This window comes from Vigna angularis, chromosome 4 (genome assembly GCF_016808095.1).
Source record: "Vigna angularis cultivar LongXiaoDou No.4 chromosome 4, ASM1680809v1, whole genome shotgun sequence".
Classification (NCBI taxonomy): domain Eukaryota; kingdom Viridiplantae; phylum Streptophyta; class Magnoliopsida; order Fabales; family Fabaceae; genus Vigna; species Vigna angularis.
Window position 1 is genome coordinate 10483193 of NC_068973.1, and position 24258 is coordinate 10507450.

At 32.3% G+C, this 24258-nt stretch overlaps 1 protein-coding gene across 2 annotated transcripts; it reads right to left on the minus strand.

The window, feature by feature from the left end:
• Positions 1 to 3831: 3831 nt before the first annotated feature.
• On the minus strand, positions 3832 to 7200 carry LOC108331878 (transcription factor MYB1R1). 2 transcript variants are annotated; one of them, XM_017566870.2, is made up of 3 exons: positions 6824 to 7200; positions 6088 to 6296; positions 3832 to 4642 (listed from the first exon to the last, which is right to left on the minus strand). In XM_017566870.2, the coding sequence occupies exons 1-3, from the start codon at positions 7062 to 7064 to the stop codon at positions 4199 to 4201; spliced, it is 894 nt and encodes a 297-aa protein (XP_017422359.1). In that variant the 5' UTR covers positions 7065 to 7200; the 3' UTR covers positions 3832 to 4198. The 2 variants fall into 2 exon arrangements, with proteins under 2 accessions (XP_017422359.1, XP_017422358.1); XM_017566869.2 differs by having other exon boundaries at positions 6073 to 6296.
• Between the last annotated feature and the right edge of the window lie 17058 nt (positions 7201 to 24258).

The window sequence follows — 24258 nt, forward strand, 5'->3', positions numbered from 1 at the left end:
AAGGTAAATAAAATTTATTTCTCCATAAATTAAAATTAGCTTATATACAACTTAATTTCTAGAAGTTACCTCATGTAATTTCTTTAAGTTTTCCATTTTAAATTAGGTATAAGTTAATTTTAACTTAGCTTTTGTTCTTTCTAAAATTATTTATGAAGAAAATGGTTCAACCACGCGTAGGAAAAATGATTCTCTGTTTCAGAGCAAGACATGAGGACACATTTCAGAATTCATAAGTTAGTCAAATTACCTAGGAAGCTCACCAGGTATATTTTCACGTCCATCAGAATCAACTGCTAAGCCGACAATGGTAGCATTCAAACTGTAGAATATTTCAGAACTTGGAACCTACATAGGCCATAAAAAAAATGTTCTGCTCAACTTTATCAAAAACAAAAATAGATGTATGAAATATAGTTGGAACTCCCAAAAAGAAAACGACCCATTTGATATTTATATTTATACTAGAAATATCTAAAAATAGTGGCATCACAATCAAAATGGAACAAATTCTTGAAAACGAAACGTATGAAGGACAGCTTAACTCAATCTCAAGATTCCACTCTTATGGTGATGTATACAACTTTACCTTCTAAACCATCAGGTCACAAGGTAGCAACCTTATTAACTTATTATTTCACTGAGTCTGACTCAGAAAATCAGAACAGGTAACGAAGTAAAATTTGAACTAACCTCGCAATGAAGGCGCCGAATCTTTATACTATCAATGGAATCTTCATAAGGGTTTTTTTTTTTTTCACGTTTCAAGGCAAAAATTAATTCGTTATTATAGATTTAGATAATTGTTTTATAAGTCTTACAATTTCACACCACTTCAAATGAACAAGTTGTGTCTGTCACAATAAAAAAGGTGAAGTTGTGCACCCTCACACGTTTTCAGACACTTGTAATCGATTAAGAACACCTTTAATTGATTACACAATGTTAAAATCATACAAGAGGTCACGACTTCACTAATAATCCATTCATCACTGTTGTAATTGATTACCAATGTTGAAACTATAATAAAATACCAACAAAAAAATGGTTAAAATTAAGTTAAAATATGAATTACATTCATGAAAATTAGAATTACCAAAAGGTTTTGAGCATAAAAAATTTGTCATGTTTTCTTTATACTTATCATGAATTATTTGGATCAATTGTTTCTTTTATAGTGAATTTAAATAATTTACATCATAAATTGGATCATTTGTTTGTTTTATAATGAATTTAAATAATTTATATATTAAATTGGATCAACTGTTTTTTTATAATGAATTTAAATTCTTTATACTAATCATAAATTGAATAAATTTTTCCTTTTATACTAGAAATATCCTAGTTTATGACATTTGAAACACTAGGTGGCTTTATTGAAGGATTATCTTCCTCTGCCACGTCCTCCCATGAATGCACCACGACAACCTCAGATGGGTCATTCCTATGGAGTGTTTGTGTTGTCTTCATGAATGCCTTCAACATATGATGTTTCATTGTCCAAAATTTCTTCTAAAATCTCCTTATTGCTTGAAAGAAAAAAGTTATTGACCTTTGAATTCTTGAGTTTGGCCTCTTCCACAACTCTCTTTTGAATCTTACTTCCTTGTCTTCATCCAATTATGAGTATGGGAATGCCTTCATCCACTAGATTCCATAACTTCTTACTTTGAAGAAAAGTTTCTTTTGTCATAATTGGTTATAATTAACTAAACTGCAAAATTCTTATTAATTAATTATATTTTATATAATTAGGTATAATATCTCTTATTTATCTTAATTATTTTTTGGATATTTTAGCATGGATTAAAAAAACTTATAAAGACATATTGATCTTATAAGGAGCGTTAACTCAATTTCTCTCTCACCCATTTTAATACTTATATATTTGAAAGTTTTATAATTATTACTATTTTTAGTGTTAGAAAATCATGTATAGATGGATCTCATTATTAACTTTATGTTTAAAACTCTTCTTAGGAATGTCACTCTTTTCACCTTGTGAGAGAATATTCCTTTTTAGTAAGAATATTTGGTGTGATTTGAGAATGTTTTCCAAGATCCTGCAAAGGGGTTACCACCTCTAATATAACATCAAATTAACTTTTTTCCTAATTTTACTTTGTTAAATAGGCCACCTAGCAGAATTAACCCAGAAGAGTTAAGAAATTCAAAAGCAAGTGGAAGGACAAATTGAAAAGAAATGAGTGTAGGATATACCAAGAGTACTTATGATATGCCAATTATAATGAATAGTATGGATCATGAATGTGTTTCCAATATTCATTTGAAAAACAAATATAACCAAACAAGGCTTAAAGAAAGAGATGAATAGTAAACTAGTTTCAAAATAAAAGTTTGAATTATATGAATGGTTAGTCATGCTTTTTTGGTTTCACAAATTCACCAAACACATTCATAAAGTTATTGTATAATGTACTTCACCCTTTTATAGGCAAGTTTTTTTTTTTGTAGTTTAATTTGATGATATTTTGATTAGATGAGTATCTAAGGAGTGCGCTTAAAACTCTTAAGAAAGAAACATTGTTTGTTAATAGAAATAAATGCATATTTAGGATCAACCATGTAGGATTCCTAAAGTTCATGTATAACTTGAAATACTTATACACAAAAGATGATGATTTATCTAATATTTTCCTTTGATGATCAAAGGATTCATACAAACTAAAAGCAATATTACAATTGATTAGAGATTAAGTTACAATGGAAAAATTCTTGAATTTTTTTTTATTAGAAAATAAAATTAACCAAAATCAACTAAGAATTACCAGTATTTATATGTTTAAATTATATATAATTATTTAATATTTAAATAAATTTTATATTTATTGATAATTAAAATATTTCATCTAATGAAATAATTAAAATTCAATAAATTTAAATTTTTTAATTTAAATAAAACATTAATAAAAGATCATATTAAGAAATAAACTATATAATAACACTGCTCAGGGAGTTTAAACATTAACTTAGTTTGACAAGGTTCATCCAGTAGGAAGTCTTGTATGAACAAAACATTTTTGGGTCAACACGCCCTCGGTTTCTTCCTTTAGAAGATATTGTTACCTTAACAGAAACAAAAAAAAAAATCACATTGGATCTAGCATCTAGACACAATATTTGTGTTCACGCATTGTTACCACTTTAAAATAAAAGGAAAAGTTTCAGAGCATCATCTCAAAACCTGCACTTGATCTTAACTAAAAGTAATGATTATTTATAGGTGCTTAACATGTAGGACACTTCTTTTGTCGAATGTCTGAATTGACAACCCGACCCCGCATGGTGCTTGCAACTGTGAGAAGAGACACAACAATAGATCATCATATCCCACTATCACTAGAAATGCACACCAACTATAGGACCAATAATACAAGTTGTGTAGCCAACAAGCATTTTACGTGGAACTATAAAATTGACTTGGACATAAAAATGGGAAGAAAGTGAACGAATTGGAAAAAAGTGAAAGTAGTCACGAGTTCAACTTTTCTATTAACATTTAATAATTGAAAAATTGTTTGAAAAGTTTAGAAAAAAAATGAGAAAAGATATTGATTCATCTTCCCACTAACAAAATACTAAAATTAACCTTTGTTGATAAAAAAAAAAAAAACATTTTACGTTTCCTGACCAATGAAGAACGATGGAAACTGTGGTTATTGTGGACTAACAGGGACAATGCAATTGCCAATTTCAAAACCTGTAGAGCAGGCAGTTCTGATATAACATTGATTGCAGGAGTAAACTAGGTCATGTATTCACTAAGAAAAACAAAAAATGGAGTCAATTTGCTAAGGATATGACGTACAGTGACAATCATAAAATTCATCTATATAATTCCTCCCGAGAAGATCTAGAAATCATTCCTGGGTATAGTCCAGATATATATTCATTAAAAATTAACAGGAAGTAGTTCGTTATGTTCAGTTATAGTAACTACAAACATAAAAAAGAGCCAATAAACAATAAACAAAACCATGACAGGACCTTTCCAGGGTCTGTACAAGGAACAGAAGGATCAATTTGGTGACTTATTACCTTATTGCCTTCTCTAATTCATCGTCCTTTTTCCTTTAACATCTTTTATCCTTCTCCCACCAAAAGAGAAAGGAGATTTGAGATAAAAATCTCTGAATCCAAAGCTGCTCTAGATTGGGCAACAGATCTATGTTATTTTCTAAGCAACGGTTATGAAGCTATCTCCATTGTTGAAACACGACAGTGAATGAAAAGCTGAATGTATTGATGAGGTTTGTCTTTGACTAGAAGACAAAGATAACCCGAGAGACAGTGTTGGTGGATCAAGTGAACTTAAACTGGTGGCGGTGATATCAGACGCTGTGGAGCCTTTATAATCTGGAACAATATTAGGGGCTGTTGTACAAACTAGCTTAGTACTAGGCCCATTCTGCTCCACATTTCCTTGTCCCAAAGTAAGTATTTTCATTGGATTCCCAGCTTGAGCTGACATAGCTCCAGTACCAATGTCCTTCGAATACATAGGCAACTTGGAAAATCCGTTCATGTTGCTTCCTTCAGGGGTAACAGGGTACATGGGATGCACAAGAGACACATTATCTTGATACTGAATCTGTCCTTCTTCCATCGGGGTTGTAGAGACCTGACCAAAAATTGAATAAGATCATTACAAATTACTCAAGTTGCTGTCATACCCTAAACAGTAATTAATTATTGATCTCACAGTACATGTTGAGATATAGCAGCCAATAAGTACCGGATAATAAGGCCATGTTTGTTCTGATTGATTTAGCACAGACGAAATTAAAAATGTGATGATTACAGGGTTGTTGTTTTTTTCTTCTCTTTTTTCCGTTTATGTTAATTTGCAACGAAAACATTTTTTATCATGATACTCTGTTTCTTTTCCAAACCGAGAAGAAAGGATTAGAAAATTAGCAAATAAAACAATACTTAATAACATTGATTTTTACTTTTTCTGCCTTTCTCTTTTCTTTCATGCAATGTCCAGTTATAACCAATTTCAAGTAAAGATATTCAAAATAGTAAAAGATTCAAATATTTGAATATGAAACTAAGAGAAAAAGAGAAAAAAATGTGTGAAAAAAATTAAATAAAAACCTCAATATTCTGATAAAGGACCACAAGTAAAGGAATTGGATGGAGTTGAGAAAAAAAATTATAATAAATAATTTAATTTAAATCTATAAGACTAAAATGATATGATAACAATACAATCTCTGGTTTAATATTTATGACCTTTTTTTCAATCAAAACAATTTCATTTAAATTTTTCCATCTTTTCACTAATTCATCCCAACAAAATTATTCTGCCCTTTCTTTTCTATATTTAATTTTTTTTTCTTTTTTTCCTCGCACTGTTTTTCCTTTTTTTTTTCTCATCCATATATAAGTCTTCCTCCCGTATCAAACCATGGAAACTGAACGATTGGTACTAAAATAACACAGAGGTTTCTTTCTCCGGTTCTCCAAGTTCAAAGTAGTTAGCTTCTTGGGCTATAAAGCCTGAAATCACGTGATTTTGTTCCGTTGGAGTTTCTCTTGAACAACAAAGGACTGTATCAATTAATTAATTAACTAAAGATAAGATACATAACCAAACGACACAAGTTTCGTTAGGTTTCATAAAACATTTTTTATTCCATTTCCCCTTTTACAAGCAAATGCAAGGAAGCTCCGATCTTTCCACTGGATTTCGAAGTTTTGAACCGAAATAGTGCGAAAATTAGACTAAACCTCCCCATTGCTGGCAATATTAAAACGGAAAAACAAGGAACTGTTTCACGCCACTCTAAGTAAACCCAAGGGATAAACAAAATTTTAAAAAATAAAAGTATTTTTGAAAACAATAATCCACCAATCTAAAAAATCAACTGAAACTAAACAGTGAGGTAACTTTTTTTCTTCCCCCTTTCCTTTGGTTTCTATACTTTGTTTTTCCTAACACGGCAAAAGAAAGCACGCTAAAATTTCAATCCCACCACCAACATCGATTAATAACGCGTTGACTCAGCACCTAATTTCATGTACAAAATTAACATCAAACTTTACCTGAACACAACTTACCGAATCGGTGGTTATGTCGAAGAGGCTGGATCTACGGCGACGGCGATTGAGGTTGGTACGGCGGAGAAAGTACTTTTGAGCATGGCTAGCAACTTGAGTTGGAGTCCGTGTCTTGACATAGTTCCTTGAGATTCCTCTCCAGTCACCTTTCCCCACTTTCTGCAACCCAACCAAGAACAGCTTGTGCTCTTCCTCCGTCCATGGAATCCCTGATCATCCCCCAAATATCCACAAACAACACTCTCTTAATGCAACAAATCAATAATCACATTCATATTCATACTTATCTCACAACAAATCCACAATCAACATGCAATAAAATAAATACAAAACTTTGATTAACTAACATAGATCCTCTCTCCGGTTAAAATTAATATCTCCTATCATTAATAACTACTTAAATCTCAGTAATTAAAATCGACATTTAATTATGAATTTAAACATTTATATTCTATTCTATAATACAACAAACCTAACATTAAAAATAATGGGAAAAAAAATACAACACTTAGATTAACTAACATACCTCATATGATACGATTCTCTCACCGATCAAAATTAATTATCCATATCAACTTAGGTCTCAGGCATGCATTTAAGTATAGTCTGAAAAATCATCTAATTTTTTTGGCGGAGTGAACAATGAATTCTAGTTGATAAAGTATTTATTTATTGATTGATTTATTTATATAAATTATAAAGCGTGTCAGAGAGTTCCAGAAGGTGTTGGTCGGACCTCGCTTGCGGTCGCGGTTTTTCCCGGAGTTGTTCGGAGCGGCATCATCGGCGGAGGCGTAGCCGGCGGCGACGGCGTCATCTTTGGCGGCGGCGGTATCGCGATGGTGATCGTATTGGGAGAGGTTGTTCATGCTGACGCTCTTCCTCATGGAGTCCACGACGACTCTGACTCCGAAGAGCATGATCTCGGCGGAGGAGGCAGAGTGAGGGGCTGCGGCGGAGGCGGAGGAGAGAGGCATTTTCCGGTGAGAGGGAAAAGTGAATTGTGGCGTTGTTGCAGCGAATGTGTGAGGGAGGAAGTGATTAATATAAGAGAGAGAAAGGAAAGAGGAGAAGAGATGTGGTGAGGGGACAGAGATGTTTAAAATAAGGTTTAATGTGAGTTATCATGTGATGTACTTGATACGCATATAATTCAAAATTGTAGCTTAGATCATTGATTGTGATGATAACATTATGAGAAATATTCTTTTTAGTATATATATATATATATATATATATATATATATATATATATATATATATATATAATTTTATTATCGATAATGATACTTTCACAACATTTTTTTGACAATATTTTAACATCATTTACGTGTCATTCTGTGGTTAGTTCAAAATTATTCCACAATCAATAATAATAATCATAAACACTAACATGGACCAATCACATAATGACACGTACATAATATTAGAATGTTGTTAAAAGAATGTTGTCAAAGTATCATTATCCTTTTATTATTATTTTTTCTTAATCACATTAATCAGATTAGGGACACATATCACATTAGCTTTTCTTTTTCCCCAAAACAAGTGAAGAGATATATTAGTTTAAGTGAAGCTAGCTGGCGGACCCATTCTTAATATGCAATTGGCTATTTTTTAATGTTTTTACCACTTTAATAAGGATTATATGAGCTAATTATAAATAATCTTTGGTTTCATGTTAAGCTAACTATTTTAAAATTCATTCATTCATTATCAATATGCATAATTTAGTAAAAATACAGCATTAACATTGTGTTGCTCAGGAATACTTTACTTTAAGTGTATGATTATATTACAGTGATTGAGAAGATACAAATTGAATATAGTTTATTTATTGAAAAGTGTAGAGTGGAGAGTGGGATTCCTTTTTTTTTTTGCTATGTTAGAGCACATAACGTTTATGAGAAAAAAGAAGTTTTTGTGTGGTGTTTAATACGTGGCAATTGGTGGTCCGTTTTATCTGCTGTTATCCTGTGTTTTATCTTGTCTCTTTATGGAAACCTTTCTTTTCAGAATATTTCATGGATATATTTGTTTTCTTTTCGCCATCATAAAATAATATTATCTTCTGTTTTGGGCCCAACGTTGCTTTTATATGCAGTATAGCATTATGATCGATCTTCATTTTTTATACGGGTGGCAGTATCTTTTGAGCTAGGTTTCTTAATTTATTTTAATAGCATAACTTAATCACACATGCTAATTCAGTTAGACTTTTTCCTAATCTTCCCCTGGCGCTTTTAACTTTAAATATTATTCATTGTGAATTCTGGTTATAGACAAGAAAAAAAAAAGATTGAACCTATACAATAGCTTTAAAAATAGACCTTTCATATATTTATTTATAAGATGAACAGTACTAAAACATTTTTCTCTTAAACTAGTGCATAAGTAAGTTTGAGAGCTATATAAATAAGAATATTTTTAGGATATTTGGATTTTACTAAATATTCCAACTCACATAAAAATATATATATTTATATAGTGTAAATCGATAAAGATTCTTAAAATAAAAATTGATATGAAAAAGAATCGGTTTTTTGAAAATTATACGAAAATAACTTTGTTATATGAAGATAATTTGGGTTTTGAGATATTGGGAAAAATAAATTTTAAGTGATTTTTCTAAAATGTATCAAAAGTTTACATGATAGGTGTAGAATATGAGTTAAATTCAACATATAAGTCTTCCAAAACTAGTAGAACAATGTCAATAAAGATACTTATGTGTAATTGATGAGATGATAAAATTATTTGAGATTCAAGTGAATATTTAAAATGTGTGATTTAAAAATGAGCTTTTTAATCTTCTAAATATTATAGCTTACCTATGTTCTGTGATTGTGGGTCCATCTATCAACGTTTTATATTGGTTGTTAGTTGTGTTTAGTTTGTTTCTGGGTTATGTTAGATTTAGTTTGGTTAGTTTAGTTTTTGTCATTTTTCTCAACTTTTATATTTTTGTACCTGGAGTTGAGTTGTGTGTTGCAAATAACATTTTGTATTTTTTTATCCCTTCTTTAATAAAAGTCTATTTTTATTTTATTTTATTTTTGTATTTCTTTTCACTATGTCAATATGTTAAAACTGTGTAGATAAAAGTTTTGAAATAGTAATTGATTAAGAACACGCACACATTTGCGTACGTGTCTGTCTATATATATATATATATATATATATATCTCAAGTCTATTGAGATAATATTATTAGAGTTAATCATTCTATCTGAAATATTGTTGGCTTTGAAACCTGAAATTCCTATCATGATTTTTTTTCTTAAAAGATGTCTTAGAGGGTTAAAGGATAAAAGTGTATTTAAATTGACTTTGACCTTGAGTCCTAAGCGATATGAAACTATTAGGTGTAATGGAGAAAATTCTTTAATCAAGGTATAAGAGGAATGAACGCTAACGAAAACAAAGATTTATCTTTGAAACCTGATTTTTGTCCCTATAAATGACATCGATGTTCTCACCCCAAGTTTGCTTAGATAACATTGTTAAAGTCAACCACCACATCCAAGGTATTACCGCTTTTGAACCTGAAACTCTTGTCATGATTTTATTCATAAAATGTCACTCAAAGAGTTGATAAAGAAAGATGTACTTAAATTTCTCTTAGGGTGTGTTCTCTTTTAGAGATATTCTGATTGTGAGAGAGTAGGAGACAGTGACTTAGTTTCTTGTTTAAAGGTTAAAACCCTTTAGTTAGTTCCCTATTTATGTAGGTTTTTTCCAGTTCGATCCCCATTTTTCTAAAATCCCCAATTGAGTCCTAAATAGTGTTAATTTGAATCAATTGGACCCCTGCCGTTAAATTGGCTTAACAGGGTTAAATTTTTGCTGAGGTTGGAAGTTGATGTGTAAATTTTTTTAAACCTGGCATTCTGAAACCTTTATACGTGGAATTTCATAAAAAAAATTAAAAATAGGGTTTCTAAAATCTAAACAAGAACAGGGCATCTGTCACCGCATAGACCTCACCTGAAGGGAAGTCAGCCCTGTAAACATTTCCCTGTCCTCCGACACTTATGAAATAAATAATGGTTCATTTGGTTTAGAATAATTCTTTTTTTTTTCAATAAAGCTATCTTCTATAATGATAGGTGAAGGAGAAGAAATACATAAACTATCACCACCGTAAAAACTCATCCTTTACCAGCCTCTCAAGGTATTCAGAGATTGATCGGTCCAGAGGGGAATTCGAGAGTTGCTCTTTATTGTTCAACATAATAGCTTTGAATTTCTCGTGGCAGCAGATAAAAGCATTCAGGAGCTTCTGTATCCAATCAATTGAGAGCAATTCATCATCACTAGCCCTGAACAGGTCCTAAAAACGATCAATAACCTGTTTTTGGAATGATTCAAGCTCCGAATCCCTGGTACTGGATCTGTGATTATCTTCCAAAGAATGAACTTGTTCATGCCTGAGACGATATATAAAGCGGCCAAAGGAAGAAATTTGTGGAGAAGGCCTGTGATTATTATCAGTAGAGGACATTGTCAAACGTCACAACTCTTCACAAAAATTCCCCTCCAGAAAAATAGTGGACAAACACCTCAGATCACATAGAACCAATCAAACTCTGAGTTCCTCTTATCTTAGCCAAACACAAATTTTGTGTCTTATTTTTTCTAGGTTGGTGTAATTAAGGAATGGCCATTGAAACATAACAGGGGAAGGACTTTATTTTCAGGTCCAAGCTTCCTGATATATACGTCCCCAAACACCTTCCCCTTCATGCCTACTGCTTCCAAAATTTGTCAGACCACGCCTCCATAGATTGGGCGTGCGACAGGGCGAGATCATCATGATCCTTCTCCCCAACTGCCCCAAGTTCGTCTTTGCGTTTCTTGGGGCGTCTCATCGCGGTGTCGTGGCCATTGCGACCAACACCTTCTTCACCCCGATGAATCTCCTTCAGGCCGCTATCAATGTCTCGTCCTCTACCATTTTCGAACCCTAACCACAGACCAGAGAGGTGAGGTCAAATCGCGAGCAAATTCTGTTCTCTCACAAGAATCGCAAAACGCAACAAACCTCCAATAGTGACTTCTTCGCAAATCGTCGCCGTCAGCAGCCATAACAATTTTTCGTTGTTCGAATCATCTTCCTCAAGAACCACCTCCAAGAAACCTACGCACAACAAAACTCATAAATTCGACCACCAAACCCTAATTTTAAAATGTTTAATGTTATGAAATTCCACGTATAAAACCTCTATGAAGGCCACGTACTACAAACTTACCACGTCAAGGTGCCAAGTTATCAAAAACTTAATCCTGTTAACCTAATTTAACGACATGGGTCGAATTGATTCAAATTAGCACAATTTAGTACTCAATTGGGGTTTTTAAAAAAATGGGGATCAAACTAGGAAAAACCTACATAAATAGGGACAACTAAAGGGGTTTAACCTTATCCACATTGTTAGATAAAATTGTTAGATAAAAACTAAAGGGGTTTGCTTAGATAACATTGTTAAAGTCAATCACCACATCCAAGGTATTACCACTTTGGAACCTGAAACTCTTGTCATGATTTTATTCATAAAATGTCACTCAAAGAGTTGATAGAGAAAGATGTATTTAAATTTCTCTTAGGGTGTGTTCTCTTTTAGAGATATTCTGATTGTGAGAGAGTAGGAGACAATGACTTAGTTGCTTGTTTAAACTTATTTGTATATGTTTAAGGGAAATGAATTGAGTGATGTGAGAAAGAGATGATCTTCACATAGGTGAAAATATTTGAGAGTGAAGAGAACTCCTAAAAAAAGGTAGTTTACTGAAAGGCCATACGCCTTTGATACAAATCAATTAATAAAAGTCACATATAAATTTTAGGGTTAAATATGTTTTTAGTCCCTAAACTATCAAGCGAATTTGTTTTTAGTCCCTTTTTCAAAGTAAGGTACATTTTAGTCCTCCTCCTAAAGGAAACTTTAATTTTTGATCCAAAACTAACAACCTTAAAAATAAGGTGAGGTGGCTAATGGTGGTGTGCCAGGTCATTTTTTCTTTTCTAACATTGAGTCAATCTTTGACTGATTCTCTCCTTCCCTCTTCCTCCATCTATTTCCTTGCTTCTTCTGCTACATTTCTTTTTCCAACACCATCTTCATGTTCAATTTCATCTTCTTCTAGGTCTAGTATTCCTTCTTCTTCTCTAACCTGCCTGAGTCCTTTGTATTCATCATCCATTGCAGCATGATCAATACTTTTTGCAGGATAGCCATAGTTTTCCAAAGAAGAAATTGTTACCAATAAGGAGTATTGGTAAATCTTGAAGAAATTTGTTTTGATGATGCTACAAGAAGTTTTAGTTGAAGAAGATATTAGAATTAGTTAAAAGCAATTTGTAGAAATTAAATGTAGTAGGAAATTCTTGTAAACCTTGTAAACTTGCATTTTTAACTGCAATAATCGATTATGGAATGGCAATAATCGATTATCACAAAGTCATATAGGAATAATCGATTATCTCTTCATATAATCGATTATCACATTTTGAAAACCCTGTAACGGACTTGAATAATCGATTATCACTTACAATAATCGATTATTCATGGCAGTTGGGAGCTGACCTTTGGCATTCAGTGTACTTGGCTATATATTTTGATTTGGAGAAATCAGAAAAAAACGTTGTTGAACAGAAGCTCTTGCAGAATACTGTGTGTCAGAGGAAGTTCTCAGAAGTTGTTCCCTTGCTTGGTCTCGTGAACAGGAGAGGCTCGCGTGTCGTGTGTCGATAGTCGGAGCAAGCTCTCTTCGAGTTAGCAAGGTGCTCTGCCTGGTCTCGTGAATAGGAGAAGCTCACGTTTCGTTTGTCGATAGTCGGAGTGGTTCTCTTCGAGTTGGCAGAGTGTTCTTCTTCCGGTTCGTTCGTCGAAGGAAGGTTTATTTATCTGCTTTATTCAATATTTGTTGTAAGTTGTGAAATATCTTTTTAGTGGAATTGTTAATCACTTTTTATAGTGATTAACGACTGGACGTAGAATCTTTTGATTCGAACCAGGATAAAAATTCTGTGTTGATCTTCTTATTCCCTACACTCATTTTTTTACGCATGTTAACTGTTTGATAAATTTTCTCTAAGAAAATTGTTTTTCTAAAACGGACCATCAAAACTTGATTTGTGACCGTAACACGCTTTCCGAATATTTTATTCCGCTGCGCGACTCTATAACGGTACAGATTGTTCCAACAATTGGTATCAGAGCTTGCTTTGATATTTTTTCAAATTTTTTTTCGAAAATGGCCGGTCATCAAACTCAAGTATATGCCGAGGGTGCTTCAGTCAACAGACCACCACTCTTTACTGGTGATAACTATGCATTCTGGAAAGTCAGAATGGAAATTTTTATGGGGTCTGTTGACAGAGGCATCTGGGAAGCTGTACTAAATGGTCCCTATATTCCAAAAAGAACTATTGATGGTGTAGAAGTAGAAAAACCATACTTTAACTGGACTCTAGAGGAAAATAGAAGAGCTCAATTTGATATTAAGGCTCGTAATATTATTTCATCTGCTGTTGTGCTTGATGAATTTTATAGAATTTCTGTGTGTAAGACAGCACAGGAAATGTGGGAAGTTCTGAGAGTCACACATGAAGGAACAGAGGATGTGAAACGTGCAAGGAAGAACACTCTCATTCAGGAATATGAGATGTTCAGAATGCAACCTGAAGAAACAATTTCTGATGTCCAAAAGCGTTTCACTCACATAGTGAACCACTTGACAGGGTTGGGTAAGACTTTTGATACTGATGAATTGAATGTAAAAATTTTGAAATCATTGGACAGGTCGTGGCAACCAAAGGTAACTGCCATCTCTGAGTCTCAAAATCTCACTCAAATGTCAATGCCAATTTTGTTTGGGAAACTCCGTGAGCATGAGCTTGAGTTGAGAAGATTGACGGCTGAAGAAGATCAAGGCAAAAGAAAGACACTATCCTTCAAGTCCGAAATCTCCAAAGTAAAGAAATCTAATAGGATTGAAGATGATGATTCTGATGATGAGGAGAACATGAGCCTCATGATAAAGAAATTTGCCAAGTTTATGAAGGCAAAAGGTAAGGACAAATTTCATAAAGAAAGGAGAGAAAATCAAGAATCTTCTTCAAGTGTTAAATGCTATGGATGTGGAGAAAAAGGACACATGAAAACTGAATGTCCAAAGAACAAGAAAAGTGAAGAAAAGAAAGAAAGGAAATTCCCAAAGAAGAAGAAAGCTTACATAGCTTGGGAAGACAATACATCTAGCTCAACAAGCTCAAGTGATTCAGATGAAGAAGCCAATATTTGTCTAATGGCTGAATCAGAAGATACTGGAAGCCAAGTAAGTGATTCCAGCTTTGAATCTAGTGAATTTGATGTACAAAAGGCTTTTCTTGAATTGCTTGATGAATTTGAAAAATTGAATGTTGATCATAAAAATTTGAAAAAGGAATTTAAACAATTGCAAATTAAGTATGATAATGCATTAGATGAGGAAGTCATATTAAGAAACAAAGTTAGTAATCTTGAAACAAAATTGTCTGAATCTAATTCAAATGAAAAACCTGTTGAGTGTTTATCTTGTAAAAGTCACATGTTTGACATTGACATATTGGAAAATTTACTTTCTAAAGAAATCAAGCCTATCTCACATGTTCAAAATGTTTTTAGGAAGAGCAATCTTAGAAATATAAACATGCATCTTCATAAAAAGTCTAAAGTTAAGAGAACTCGTAGAGTTTGGGTTGAGAAAGGGACTTTTGTGAAAAACAAGGTGCATGATGTTTGTTGTTTTTATTGTATGAAAAAGGGACATACTTCTAACAAATGTAAAATTAAACATTTTGATGTTCCAAATGGAAAATATGCTTGGATTCCTGTTATAAAGTAATTTGTCTCTAACCTCAAAGGACCCAAATGAGATTATGGGGACCAAAACTCTATTGTTTTTACTTTGCAGGTTAAGTTTTCAAAAGGATAAGAGAGCTCTATGGTATTATGCTCTTTGAAGTGATGCTACAAACCAGGATGTAACTCCATCAAGTGGTATCCAAAAGCCTTCATTCAAGCACCAAGTAATTGAGCTAAGTGTTGTTTAAACTGTGGTGTTGCATCCTGTATTTACTTGATCTTCCATTATTTAGTTACTGTTATATTCATGCCTGGTTGAGAAAATGATATGTTGATCACTGTTTCATTCATCCTGTGGTATGTTCGTGTCTGTTTACACATTTTGATCAAGTGAATTCATTTATTTAAAATATTCAGGTGTTGAATTTCATTCATGTCATGTAAAGCCATGTGCATTGTTATTTCAGTGCTTTGTTGATAATTATCTATTGAATTTGTGTTTAACTGGCTTAGTATTCAATTTCATGAGTACTTTGAAGTTACTTTGGTGTAATCTCTGTCAAGCATCAAAAACTATGAAAAAGTCATTTAAATGAGTTGGCCGATAGATTTTCATTAGCAATTTTTAATGATTAAGATATGTGAAAATTAAATTGTCATTTCTATTTCAAAGTTGGTTCTGTGGAGATTTATTTTTAAGTTCAAATGCATAACGAATGAGCTATGATAATATACATTGAGAGCCTGGATGCAGAAAATGAACTTATCAAATTTGCATAATTTTGATGTAAATTATTTTGTTTAAAAAATGTTGAAAGATAGCACCTGAATCAGCTCTTGTGATTGAATTTTTTCATATGTTGTTTTGATATGCATAGTTGAATATATGAAGTTGAACAAATTGGGATATGAGAGTGCATGAATCATAGTTGGTGTTTGGGAAGTTGAAATTTGTGTTGTCAAAATTAGTTTCTGAACTGATTGTGCTAGCTGAAATGCTTTCTTGTTAACCTTGGAGATAGATTTTTTGAGCTTAGAAGAGAGTTAGGAGTGTTAGACATATCTTAGAATCAAAATCTATGCAAATTTTTGCATTTTTCGTAAACTTAACGCTTCATAATCGATTATCACTAAGTTATAATCGATTATTCATGCATTAAAATCAATTCTGGAAAATCTTGAGCAGATAATCGATTATCATTATGCATAATCGATTATCATGCAATTCTGGGCAGTAATTATTGAACTGATAATCGATTATCACAAGCCATAATCGATTATCACGCTGACAGGTTCAAAAATAGAGCCGTTGGAGCATCCCATAACGGCTATAAACGACCATAAACGACTAGTTTGTCCATTCTTCTTATAATGTAATATTTATTTTCATAAATAAAATGATCTCTTGATTATATGCATCCTTTGATTAATTGAGGGGGAGATCATATTTAGGGGGAGCCTTCAACATCCGATCTTTTTGCTTCTGATCAAAAAGGGGGAGAAGAATAATACAAGGGGAGAAGTATAAATTATTACAGGTATTGCTAACCTTGTTGTTGTTTGTTAGCTTGTATGTTTTGCAGGTAAGCCAAACTTGCTTTTAAAATTGAATTTTTGATCATCATCAAAAAGGGGGAGATTGTTACCAATAAAGAGTATTGGTAAATCTTGAAGAAATTTGTTTTGATGATGCTACAAGAAGTTTTAGTTGAAGAAGATATTAGAATTAGTTAAAAGCAATTTGTAGAAATTAAATGTAGTAGGAAATTCTTGTAAACCTTGTAAACTTGCATTTTTAACTGCAATAATCGATTATGGAATGGCAATAATCGATTATCACAAAGTCATACAGGAATAATCGATTATCTCTTCATATAATCGATTATCACATTTTGAAAACCCTGTAACGGACTTGAATAATCGATTATCACTTACAATAATCGATTATTCATGGCAGTTGGGAGCTGACCTTTGGCATTCAGTGTACTTGGCTATATATTTTGATTTGGAGAAATCAGAAAAAAACGTTGTTGAACAGAAGCTCTTGCAGAATACTGTGTGTCAGAGGAAGTTCTCAGAAGTTGTTCCCTTGCTTGGTCTCGTGAACAGGAGAGGCTCGCGTGTCGTGTGTCGATAGTCGGAGCAAGCTCTCTTCGAGTTAGCAAGGTGCTCTGCCTGGTCTCGTGAATAGGAGAAGCTCACGTTTCGTTTGTCGATAGTCGGAGCGGTTCTCTTCGAGTTGGCAGAGTGTTCTTCTTCCGGTTCGTTCGTCGAAGGAAGGTTTATTTATCTGCTTTATTCAATATTTGTTGTAAGTTGTGAAATATCTTTTTAGTGGAATTGTTAATCACTTTTTATAGTGATTAACGACTGGACGTAGAATCTTTTGATTCGAACCAGGATAAAAATTCTGTGTTGATCTTCTTATTCCCTACACTCATTTTTTTACGCATGTTAACTGTTTGATAAATTTTCTCTAAGAAAATTGTTTTTCTAAAACGGACCATCAAAACTTGATTTGTGACCGTAACACGCTTTCCGAATATTTTATTCCGCTGCGCGACTCTATAACGGTATCGATTGTTCCAACAGAAATGGGGTTCCAAAAGAAATCCCATTGGGGAGGGATACTAGGCCTATTATTGGGAGAATAGGAAAAAATTGAGGGATTCACCGGTGAGGATTGCATGTTGAAAAATCCATCAAAGCCATATTGCTGCATTGGAGGATAATATGTCTCAACACGTACCCTTTCCGGAGATTGAGGCCTTTCCTCAACTGAAATTGCTGGGTTACCACCAGGTCTAAGGTAATTCACTTTCAAAGTAGAGTTTGGTTCGATCCCAAACTCAATAGCTCCTATTGCTGCGAAGGGTTTTGCTAATATAGGAATGAATCACGTGCCACTTTTCTTCTTCACAGGTGTGAAAGGTGGGGTGATGGCATTGTCCAATGAGAACTCGCGATGTTCATCACTTTCAATGTAATCACGAAGTGCTGCTGAAACTCTTTTTATAGATTCTATGTATGCTATGTGTCCAGTGGCCAACCGAGTCCTTTACTCAAAGTAAAGTACCAGATGCAGTTAAGGGAGCTTAGAGATCAATAACTGGGGGTTAAGCCAAAATTTACTTGCATGTCTCCTGATACGAAAAAATTAAATTATGGGAAATATGAAATTCAGAGTTTATCAGCTCAATCCAGATTGAAAATACAAAAGCATAAACCACAATTAAGATCTATAATTTCTGGGCGGATGGATGGAAGAGTTTTAGGAAAGATCTTGAAGATTCCTTCGGAGTCCGCTAGCTCCATGGCGTCATGCTCGGGCGACGCGTATGCGAGTCGTGGCCATGAAAGGCAGTGTGTTGGTCGTCGATCTCTCCTAGACGGACGCTTGGACGACGTTGTCGCTTCGGAGCTAACGCCGGATGGGCGGATGGATGGAAGAGTTTTGTGATCTTTGAGAAGAGTTTTGTGATATGGCGGCACGACAAGAAGAATGGAAGAAGGAGGGCGAGATGCTGGGCATGAAGAAGAGTGGAAGAATGAGGGAGAGAAACTGAGCATGAAGATGCAGAGATGGAGGAAGAGGGAGGCACAACGTCAAAAAAGAAGAAAAGAAAAAATGACCTGGCACACCAGCGTTAGCCACCTCACATTCTTTTTAACGTCGTTGGTTTTGGAGGACGAAAAATTATGGTTTCCTTAAGGAGGAGGACTAAAATGTACCTTACTTTGAAAGATGGACTAAAATCAAATTCGCTTTATAGTTTAGGGACTAAAAACATATTTAACCCTAAATTTTATTTATCATTATAATATTTCTAAGTTAAATATACTCAATATAAGCTAATTGCAATGAAAGTTATGGATGTAATTGTTATTAAAATATAATTAGTATTCAATAATATTATAGTATAACCAAATCAAATTGATTGTGTAATGTATGACTGCCTGGTTAGCTATTGACCAAATGATCTACGATAAGAGCACACTAGAGCTCGAATCAGTCAACCGCTCGATCAGACTCCAAGGGTGGCTAGAGGTGTTATTTGAGTCCCTAGCCCATGAGTTAATCCTGACCCTTTCTAAAATCAAGCCCCATTTTTTTTAGCCCACTGATAATGATATATTTTACCATGATTCCAGTAATGAATTAAGAGAAAACGTTAACCATTCCTTAACTTCTTACCTTGTAAATCCTAGTTTTTTTTAGTTTGTTAAGTGGTTGCACCTTAAGCTCTAATGAGATATTTTGATCACTAATCCCTGCTTTTATGTGTTTAAAGTAGTTGAAAGAAGTTTATGCATCAAATGAAGGCACTGGAGACCAAAGAAAGCAAGAAAAACAACAAAAATGAAGAATCAGAATTCTGCTGAAGTTAGCCCGGGCGCCCCTGGCTTATGGGGGCTTGAGCGCCATTGCATCATGACTGTCGTGCGCTTGAGCCCCCCTCCTTTTGGGGGTTGAGCGCCAACTTTGCTTACATGGCAGATTTGCCCTATTTAACTCAGAGGCACGAAGAGCTTGACATCTTTTGACACCCAGACGCGTTTTCTCTTAGTTGGAGCACTTGGAGGTGAGCTAGGAGCTATGGAAACAATCCATCTTCTTCCTGGGGTCTTCTTCCTTCTTCCATTTCCACCATTATTGTAAGCTCAAGCTCTCCATTCATGGAGAGCTAGTTTCATTGTTGTTGGGGATTGATGTAGCCACTGAACTCTTATGTAAACTACTATGTTTTGAATGAATATATGTCTCTTTCATTGATTGTTAGTGTTTAATTCGTTTTCTTAACGCTTGTTGTGAAGTTGCTACCCATGACATGATTTTAGGGTTTGCTTAATATTGGGAAATGTTGGGTAAATCTGGACTTGGATTAAACACCTAAAAGAAATAGTATCTAGGGATAGAACTAGGACCTTTGGTTGTCTTAAATCTCAATTCTTAATGCGAAAATAATTGTTAGGTCTTCCAAGGGATTGGAACCTAATAAAGAAGTCTAGGCTCTCTCTACCAAGGGATTGGGTTTGAATAATTTAGTAGATTGACATTGGCATATTAATGAAGAGGAAGTGATTTTCTATACATAAAAGTAAATTAGGTGAAATCATACCCCCAACAGTACCATTCCATATCATTTCAAACCTTCCCATTTCCAAGTGTTTGGGTATCAAATATCACTTTTATCATTTATGTTGCATGTTTACTTTAATTGCACTAAAACCCAAATTATGAAGCATTCTTTAGTCTAAGTTAGTGGGAAATTATACGATAGTGTGGTGACACGAGTCTATTGGGAAACGATATCCGATCTTACCGGTTTTATTACTTGAAACGATTTGGTATACTTGTCAAAGTCTCAACACCCACTTAATATGGGACTTTTGAAAAACCTCAACCCCAAAGCCCCACATAAAGTGGGTTGGGATAGGGTTAAGATGGGCTAGCCCCAAACTAAATTAATTCATTTTAATACATTTTTAATTATTTCTTTTATTTTCTTTGCAAGTTCAATAATTTTTAAATTTTGCAAGATATTTTACTCATATTTTTTTAATTAAATACAAATATATAAATATTGATTTTATAAAAAATTATTCAAAATATTTTTTTAATTGTAATTATATTTTAAATATATAATTTCATTATTTTGAAAAGTTAAAAATATAGTATATATTGAGTTTGTTTAGGTTTAAATAAAATAACTTTTTATTAATATTTTTTTCTTTCGATATAAATATATAAATGTTGGTGTTATAAAAACCTATTTAAAATGATTTTTTAATTGTAATCATATAGATATATAATTTTATTATTTTGAAAAGTTTAAAATATAATATATGCGGAGTTTGTTTAAAGTTAAAAGTAAAGTAATTTTTTACTAATATTTTTTTCTTAAAATATAAATATATAAATATTCATTTTATAAAAAGTTATTCAAAATAATTGTTAATGAATATCCTATTTTAAATAAATAATTTCATTGTTTTGAAAATTTGAAAATATAAATATATGTTGAGTTTATTTAAACTTCAAAATAAGATAATTTTGAAAGAAAAAAATGTTCAAAATTAGTTATTTTTTATAAGTCTAGAAATTACTTGTATTTGAAAATTGTTAAGAAGTTTATAGGTATTAGCGAGTTGTGCAGCGGAATAAAAAATCGACTTAAAGAGCAGAAAGCGTGTTACGGTCAATAAGCAAAGATACAATGATCCATTTTAAAATTTTGATTTTCTTATAGAACTTTTATCAAACAGTTGGTATGCTAAAAGTGCAGAGAGTGTGGGTTCAACAAAATCAACACAGAAATTTTATCCTGGTTCGAATCAAAGATTCTACGTCCAGTCATTAATCACTATGAATAGTGATTAACTTTTTTCACTAAAAATATTGTTGTACAAATTACAAGATAATCAAATGAGCAAAGAATAGAAAACACCTTCCTTCGACAAACGAACGGAAGAACCTTCATTCGACAAACAAATGGAAGAACCTGCCTTGGCCAACTTGAAGAGAATCGCTCCGACCTTAGACACACTAAGCGCGAGCTTCTCCTATTCACAAGACTTGACAAAAGGCAACACTATCATTTGAGAACTTCCTTAGACAAACTGTATTCTCAAATGGCATACATCCATTTTCACTCATAGAGAGTTCCCCTTAGGCACAAAACTCTAATACTCTCAAATGAAAATTTACTTTCTAAGAGTTGTGGAAAACACTATTTATAACCCAAGGTTCAGAAAATGAAAAGACAACTCCCAACTGCCAAATACAATCTATTATCGTAAGTGATAATCGATTATTTGTGTTCGGGTTTTCAAAAAGTGATAATCGATTATCCTGAGTGATAATCGATTATATTTGCGCAACCTGGACAATATTAAATCAGACAGTGATAATCGATTATTCATAATCGATTATTTGCGTGAGCAACTCTTTTCCAAATAGGCTTGGATAATCAATTGTTATACCAAATAATCGATTATCTGCGCAAAGACTCTCTAAACAGGAAAACTTCTAAGTGTTCTGACATCAACAAAGTAATTCCTATACAATTAATTCTACAAAATGCTTTTAAATAAATACAACAAAATTCTTCACGTTCTTCATCTTGTAGCATCATCAAAACCATAATATCTTCAAGACACCAATTCTTCTCATTAGTAACAATCTCCCCCTTTTTGATGATGATAAAAAATCTCTTGTTTAAAAGCATTTCTAATTTTCTACATAAATTTCAGACTTACAAACATATAAATATGTTAGTAATAATTGCACTAGTTTAGAAGTTTTTTCCCCTTTTTGATCATAAGCAAAAAGATCATTAATAAAGACTCCCCTCAAATGGTTCTCCCCCTCAACAAAAGAATAAATTTATTTCAAATATTATAAAATTGTTGAGTATTTCAAATATTATAAAATTGTTGAGTACCAGATGCAATACAAATACTATAAAGGGAAAGGAGTAATTGATTTAGAACAAAGATAAATAACAAGATATGAAACAAACTCATATATCTCCCCCCTCAAATAGGTAGAATTTATCACATAAGTTGTCAATCAAAAATTTTTCCCCCTTTTTGAAAAAATCATCTAATCTTTATGCTCCCCCTAAATTAGTTAAATCAAAAAGAATTTAGGTCATTTTAATTCATTAAAAATTACTCCCCTAAAAGTAATATTTCCCTTAAAATCAAAAAGAGATTCCAAAAACAAAAATTCAATTTTTTTACGTTTTAACTTACGATAATCGATTATCACTTTAAATAATCGATTATTTGTGAGCCAAATTTTCAAAATTCATATTTTGAGACCGAGATAATTGAGTATTACCCTTGGTAATCGATTATTTACGTTAATTTCCGAAAAATGCAAATTTGAGCCAAATTTTCCTTTTGAAAATTTAACCTGCAAAACAAAACAATAAAGTTTTGGTCCCCATAATCTCATTTGGGTTCTTTGAGGTTAGAGGGAAATTACTTTATAATAGGAATTCGAACATATTTTTCATTAGGAACATCAAAATGTTTTATTCTACATTTGTTAGAAGTGTGCCCCTTTTTCATACAGTAAAAACATGTGACAACACATGGGTTCCTAAAATAAGTTGTTCCTTTTTCAACAATTAATTCTACGAAAGGCTTTTAAATAAATACAACAAAAGTTTTCACGTTCTTCATCTTATAAATGCTCCGCATTGGTAACAAAGTGAAATTTAAGCCTAACTCAATCCCACAAAACCGGATTGTAAGGTGAGGTTTGCACTTATCTATATACTATAAATTGACCTTATCTTTATTTGATGTGGAACTTCCAACACACCCCCCTTACCCCAAGGTATATACATCTCGAGCATGAAACTAGATATAAATGGGTGGTCCGATAGTAGCCTGATAGCGGGTGAAACAACATGCCCAACAAACATCGTTAGGATAAACTCTAACCTGACTTTGATACCATGTTAAGAAGTAAAGTTTAAGCCTAACTCAACCCCACAAAACCGGTTTGTAAGGTGAGGTTTGCATCCACTTATATATTATAAATTGACCTTATCTCTAGTCGATGTGAAACTTCCAACAAAAACAATTGTAAAATCACATTTTAATTTATAAATTTATCTTGATAAATTATTTAAAAAATATTATGAATAAATAAAATTTTAACTTATATTTAGTTTTAGCATCTAAAATATGATAAGCGCATTTCAATTTAAAAGAAAATGTTTATTTCTCAAAAAAATCAATCATAAAAAAATTAAATAAGCTATTATTATAAAACAATATTAATATAACATAAACATTTTCATACATTAAAATTGAATAAAATACACACAATTTTATAAAATTTAAAAAAAAATACAAAAAAATTATATGTTAACAATTATAGAAAAATTATCAAAAATGAGAGATTTGAGTAAATATTTTTTATAGAAATCATATGTATTTATAAACTTTTATACATATATACAAATATTTAAAACATAAATAAAATAAATAAGAGATGAAATTAATAATTAAATATTTATCATTTATATATATATATATATATATATATATATATATATATAAATAAATAAATAAATGTGGACGAGTAACTCATAAAGATGTATATAATTGGCTCCGTATATTAAAATGCTTAACTTTTTAACTTTTATTTTTTTTATAATTATGCTAGTTATATAACTAATGTATTTGTCTTTCATTACAAGTCTCATTGATAGTTACTAGTAATTATACTTAGTATAATTAGATAACAATGTGATTTTGTTTGCTTCAAAAAATACTTATGCAAGAAATGAAAAGTTTATTAG